At 38.8% G+C, this 6,456-nt stretch overlaps 1 protein-coding gene across 5 annotated transcripts; it reads right to left on the minus strand.

Annotated features, from left to right (window-relative positions):
- Positions 1 to 480: 480 nt before the first annotated feature.
- Positions 481 to 6,158, minus strand: LOC136701608 (zinc finger protein 665-like). 5 transcript variants are annotated; one of them, XM_066676229.1, is made up of 4 exons: positions 6,023 to 6,158; positions 4,221 to 4,352; positions 3,987 to 4,132; positions 481 to 3,176 (listed from the first exon to the last, which is right to left on the minus strand). In XM_066676229.1, the coding sequence occupies exon 4, from the start codon at positions 3,064 to 3,066 to the stop codon at positions 1,474 to 1,476; it is 1,593 nt and encodes a 530-aa protein (XP_066532326.1). In that variant the 5' UTR covers positions 3,067 to 3,176; positions 3,987 to 4,132; positions 4,221 to 4,352; positions 6,023 to 6,158; the 3' UTR covers positions 481 to 1,473. The 5 variants fall into 5 exon arrangements, with proteins under 5 accessions (XP_066532326.1, XP_066532327.1, XP_066532329.1 ...); XM_066676230.1 differs by having other exon boundaries at positions 3,987 to 4,136; XM_066676232.1 differs by lacking the exon at positions 3,987 to 4,132.
- Between the last annotated feature and the right edge of the window lie 298 nt (positions 6,159 to 6,456).

Consider the following 6,456-nt stretch of genomic DNA (forward strand, 5'->3'; position numbering starts at 1 on the left):
CTTGAGCCACTGACTGATTTCAAGTGTTTGATGATGTGGACACAGGTTTTTTTTAAAACCCCTACACATTTTGCACTCACTTAAAGTGGAAGGTCATTGCTGCCATCTAAGCAGCAGGCATTTTGGAGCCATCGCCACAAAAGGATTCAATCAGCCAGTGTCACAACTGATGAACAAAAATGGTCCAAAGTGTCACAGTTTTTCTCTTGGTTCCCTCTGAAGAATTGTTGATACAGTCCTTGTGCAATGCTCACAAATTTTGGTAGGAACAATGCCCTCACTCTGACAGCCATATAACCCATTGGGTAGTATTAAGCACAATCGAACAAGAAGTTGTTCATATGGGAATTTCTGCATTTTTCATGTGTTTAAAAAAAAAACTTGAACCTAGCTCACTGGACTTCCTTGAAGTTAACTGAAAATAAACTTCAGACACATCATGATAAATTGTGAAAGAATAATGCATATCTTTAATGGGACATAATAGCAGGTGATAAATTGAGATGCAACACTAGACAAAATGCAAAATACAAAATAAAAAGTTGTTCAGAAATATAATACATTTGATTTGAACATATCCGACAAACAACAGATAAGACATTTGGAACCAAAACCGAAGGTGAATATATGCTGGTAATGCTTAGTTTTTTTAGGGGTTTACGATGACCAGAACATCTTAAAAGTTTACACTGGCATTTGTCCTAGGGCATCTTTTGATATGACTTTGCAATTCATCAAATTTGTGTCAAAGACCTCCTAGGCTGTAAATTCCCGTTATCAAAGAATACCTTTATTCTGGAGTCCAACAGCCAACGCAGCGCATACACTTGGACCCCACAACCCAACTGGTTCTGTGTAAATACAATCTGAGAAAACTTCAGCCAGTGGACCTGGGACAACAGGTATGAGAAGGAACACATGGAAAGAGCGCAATACATAATAGGAAGCAGGAAAATTAAGTCTGTAATTTATTAAGGTAGTAATATAATAAGAGTCCCGTTGTCTTTGCAAGCCAGTTCACTCAAGATCTCCACCCATTATATTTTCCTTACTTATTACTAAAGTCCGTGGACAGTTAGAAAAACACACTCGTTCATTGTCATCAGATCCAGCTGCTTGGAAAAGAAATGTTTAAAAGGACAACCAAAATTATAATATGTTCTTACATTTGCATTTGTTCATTATCTGTATCTACTTATCCATTTGACGCATGCAGTGGGTCTGCAGCCTACCGGGAATCACACACCATGGATGGGGCAGATCTCCCACATGCTGAAGACACATGCTGAAGAGAATTACACACTCCAATTACATCTACAAAACGTCCAATACTTTATTTATTCCAACTATAAATCTGAAACTGAAATAAAGACCTCAGGGCAGCAGCAGAACAACATTAGCAAGTCTCCACCTCTTTCTTAATGAATTTAAGGTTCTCTAAACCCAGATGTCTGAGGATATTGCCATACTGGGTCATGCATCTGTTCTGTGTGAATGGGCCAAACTTTCGACTCCAGTGTGAGTACGTTGGTGCCTTCGCAGAGAACCCTTTGTTGTAAAACTCTTTCCACACTCTGAGCACTTATTCGGGTCCTCTCCTGTGTGGATGCGTTGGTGTATTTGAAGACTGATCGGCCTTGTAAAACTCATGTCACAATCTGGACAGGAATATGGCCGCTCTCCTGTGTGAATGCGAATGTGTGATTGGAGAGCATTCTGATAATTAAATCTCTTCCCACACTCCGAGCACTGATACGGTTTCTCTCCGGTGTGAATGCGCTGGTGTATTTGGAGATGGCTCTGATAATTGAAACTCTTCCCACACTCTGAGCACTGATGCGGTTTTTCTCCTGTGTGAATGCGCTGGTGTGTTTGGAGATGACGCTGATATTTAAAACTCTTCCCACACTCTGAGCACTGATGCGATTTCCCTACTGTGTGAACAGTAAGGTGTGCTTGAAGAAAACTCTCTCTAGTAAAACTCTTCCCACACACTGAGCACTGATATGGTCTGTCTCCTGTGTGAATTCTCTGGTGTTCTTTCAGGGAACCAAGACGGGAAAAACTCCTCCCACACTCTGAGCAGTAGTACGGTTTCTCTCCTGTATGAGTCTGCTGGTGGATTTGGAGACTCCTCAATCTCATGAAACTCATGTCACACTCTGAACAAAAATATAGTTTCTCTCCGGTGTGAATGGGGATGTGGGCCTGGAGATTCTGCAGTTGCTTATAACTCTTTCCACACTCTGAACAGAAATAGGGTCTCTCTCCTGTGTGAACGCGCTGGTGTCTTTGGAGAAGACTCGGTCCATTAAAGCCCTTTCCACACTCCGAGCACTTATATGGTCTCTCTCCTGTGTGAATGGGCTGGTGATTTTTCAGAGAACTAAAATCAGTAAATCTCTTCCCACATTCTCGACACAAGTACGGTTTCTCTCCTCTGTGAATGCGCAGGTGTCTGCGAAGACTAGTATGAAAATTAAATCTCTTCCCACACTCTGAACAGGAATATGGTTTCTCTTCTCTGTGAATGTTCTGGTGTCTGCGAAGACTGTTTGGAAAATTAAAACTCTTCCCACAGTCTGGACAGGAGAACTGTTTCCCTCCTTTGTGAATGAGCTGGTGTACGTTAAGACTACTCTGAAAATTAAATCTCTTTCCACACTCTGGACATGGATAAGGTTTCTCTTCTCTGTGAATGAGCTGGTGTCTGCGAAGTCTACTCAGTATATTAAAACCTTTCCCACACTCTGGACAGGGATATGGTTTCTCTCCACTGTGAACGTGCAGGTGTCTGCGAAGACTACCAGGAAAATTAAAACTCCTCCCACACTCTAGACAGGAGAATTGTTTCTCTCCTCTGTGAACATGCTGGTGTCTGTGAAGACTACTTTGATGATTAAAACTCTTTTCACACTGTGAGCAGTCGTATGTTTTCTGTTTCTCTGTGGTTTTATGTTTTTTTCCAGCAGATGTGTCACTGTGGATGGTCATCAAGAATGTTTCTGGCAAAATAGGGTTTTCACACTCTGTATCCTCACGTTTAATCTCTCCTGATTTCAACATTGTGAAATATCCCTCTTGTGATGTTTCCTAGTATTTGTAGAAGTTAGATGGAAAGTCTTTGACACTAGGGACAGGAGACAACAACAACATCAACGGGATGATTTTCTTTTCTGGAAAAACAAAAAACAAAATGAAGATATAATTATTATATGTCCAATTCTACAAAAGCTGGAAAGTTGTAACAGTATTAGACTGTGTTGCAAATATGACTCTTGTCACCATTCACACATTCGCATTAATCCACCTGCCACATTCATCTTGACTCATGCTTGGCACCCAACTGTGGGAGGAAACCGGAGCACCCAGAGGAAACTCACACAGACACAGGGAGAACACACCAAACTCCTCACAGTCAGTCACCCGAAGTGGGATTTAAATACACAATGTTCAGGAACCTGGAGCTGAGTGACCGCGGCACTACCTGCTGCACCACCTTGCCTCCCTCCATGTGAATTTGAGTTAGTGGGGGTGAACAACATGGCCAAAATTCATATCACTATATATTTCTGAATTTTGATCAGTACTATTTCAGTATCATTATGAACAACATCAAAACCACAAAAAAAATGCTAAGTACAAACATGAAACATGACTTCACCATCAAACAATTTAAGTTACCATTAAAATTGTGTGCAGTGAATAACAGCAGCGTAACATAATAAAAACATCAGCCAGTGACCAGTGCTGTAAATAAAAAAAAGTAATTTTTATTATGTTAAATACTTTTATAGGGTGTGAGTGTATAGTGTATAATTGTCCATCCCTAAATATTCATATTGAGAAATTTACTAAATTGAACCAAATAAAAATGTAGCCAGTGTAAAAATATCAATTTCAGCAAGCGAGACAAAGAAGAATAAGAAAAATAGAGACCCAAGTGAGAGTTCTGAGCAGTGTTGATCCAAGACCATCTTTTTTACCTTGTGAGGTTTTGTTAAGAACAGGGATTTGCACAACGAGGTCAAAAGTATGAGGACACACGACCACCTCACAGCCTCAGCTAAGAGCTAGCATTAGCCTCCTGAGCTGAGTGTGGAGCAGCTCCCACATTTCCCCCATTCTCCATCTTCCTTTTCAGAGAGAGAACATGTTTCTGTGAGAGTGAGTTCAAACCCAGTGTAAACAGTGTGGAAAAGACTTACACAAATCTTTACCTTCAGTAAAACACCTCCTGATTTATCTCCAGCTCACAGCTCTCTTTCTGCGCCTCGCACACATTCCCCGCCCCCTGCGTTCTAATTGGCTGTAGCTTCACACAGCTGTGCTCTGATTGGCCCACAGCAAGACTACAACATACAATAAAAGTATCCACAAACAGGAAACAGAACCGACTGAGGCACTGTCAAAATAAGAGTATAATCACATTTATGCATTTAAAAAATAAACAAAAAAACCAATTTCTTCGATCTATCATTTAATTTGTTAATTCTTAATTTTATCTGTTAATGAGCCTCTCACATTATGTTAATGTTTCTAAAACTATCTTCAATTATCCCCATATATCTAGATCCATATCTCATAATTTTACTATTCTTATTTGACTTATTACAGTATCATTTTGTTTACTTATTACATTTTCTTTAAGGATAATGGGTTAATGTATATTAAAGGCCATTAAGACTTAAAATCAACAAACATAATCATGTCCAAGTAAAGATTTAGCCCTAACTAAGCAAAAACTTATCTTCTTAACAGTGAAATATAGTTAATCATTTATCATGTATTATTCCGTAATATAATAATATACTAAACATCCAAATTTTTACTCATTTAAAAACTTACTCTGTGAAGACAATGTAAGAATTGACAACACTAGTTGGCACAATCGTGGAATACATTGTACATGACAGCAAGAGACACAGATATCATGATAGACCATATTTATTTATCCTTGTTGATTCTTGTCCCCAAGCACCTACAAGTTACATCACAATCAAATTTTCACCAGACCCTTTTATAGACTTTCTTGGTGAATTTGTAGATCTTCTCTCAAGTGTAGGTATTGCTTCAGAAAAGGCCTTAATTGTTGGTGATTTCTACATTCACTTTGAGAAGGATCCTGATCCGACTATAACTGCATTTGAATCCATGTTGAATGCACAAGGGTTCACTTAGAAAATTACTGGGCACACTCATTGATGCAAACACACACTGGACCTAGTGTTAACATGGAGCATTGAGACAGAAAATCTATCCAATCACACCCTACATAAGACCTTCTCTGATCACCATCTAATCATATATGAAGTTGCTCTAAACCAAATATAAACCAAGGAGGAGTTATCCAATTACCTGTTACAGACAAGCTCGGTGGTGGCATTATTTTTAAACAACAAAACCAGAAGTCAACCTAATCGTATTATAACCTCCCTATGCAAGCCTACTTTGGGCAATAAAATTAACCAGGGATGAGGGAGGGCATAAAACATTGGATATGTACCTAAACCTCTGAAACTAGCGGTAATCAAACCAATTATTAAAAAAGCAAATATTGACCCTCTTGTGCTTGCAAACTACAGGCCAATATCAAACCTCCCTTTTATTGCTAAGCTTCTAGAAAAAGTCGTGTCACAGCAGTTGTGCTCTTACCTAAAAAATGACATTCATGATATTTTCAGTCTGGATTTAGACCAAATCACAGCACAGAAACAGCTCTAACAACTAATGACTCCTTTCACTTGATAAGTGCTATATCTCTATTCTGGTGCTGCTTGACCTTAGTGCAGCGTTTGATACCATAGATCATGTTATGATTCTTGATAGGCTGGAAAATCTGGTAGGAATAAAAGGATCTGCCCTTTCTTGGTTCAGATCCTAATTATCTGATTGTTATCAATTTATTTATCTAACATTCTCCATCTTCTTTTTCAGAGAGAGAACATGTGTCCCCTGTTTCTGTGAGAGTGAGTTCAAACCCAGTGTAAACAGTGTGGAAAAGACTTACACAAATCTTTACCTTCAATAAAACACCTCCTGATTTATCTCCAGCTCACAGCTCTCTTTCTGCGCCTCGCACACATTCCCCGCCCCCTGCGTTCTAATTGGCTGTAGCTTCACACAGCTGTGCTCTGATTGGCCCACAGCATGCTACAACATACAATAAAAGTATCCACAAACAGGAAACAGAACCGACTGAGGCACTGTCAAAATAAGAGTATAATCACAGGAATCCACAGGACATTAATCTGCTAAATATGTGAAATATTGGAAAAGAAATATTTTCCTACAGCAGTTATACACATACAGAAATGAAGTGTTTTATTTTATACCCAGTCTCCAAAATTACTTTCTAAAATATCTAAGACCACTCATTGATTTATGCATTTAAAAAATAGACAAAAACCAATTTCTTCGATCTATCATTTAATTTGTTTATTCTTAATTTTATCT

The sequence above is a fragment of the Hoplias malabaricus genome, chromosome 7, assembly GCF_029633855.1.
Source record: "Hoplias malabaricus isolate fHopMal1 chromosome 7, fHopMal1.hap1, whole genome shotgun sequence".
Classification (NCBI taxonomy): Eukaryota; Metazoa; Chordata; class Actinopteri; order Characiformes; family Erythrinidae; genus Hoplias; species Hoplias malabaricus.

Excerpts from the sequence above, each read along its gene's own strand:
- LOC136701608 (XM_066676232.1), bottom strand. The coding sequence starts at position 3,066 with ATGTTGAAATCAGGAGAGATTAAACGTGAGGATACAGAGTGTGAAAAC.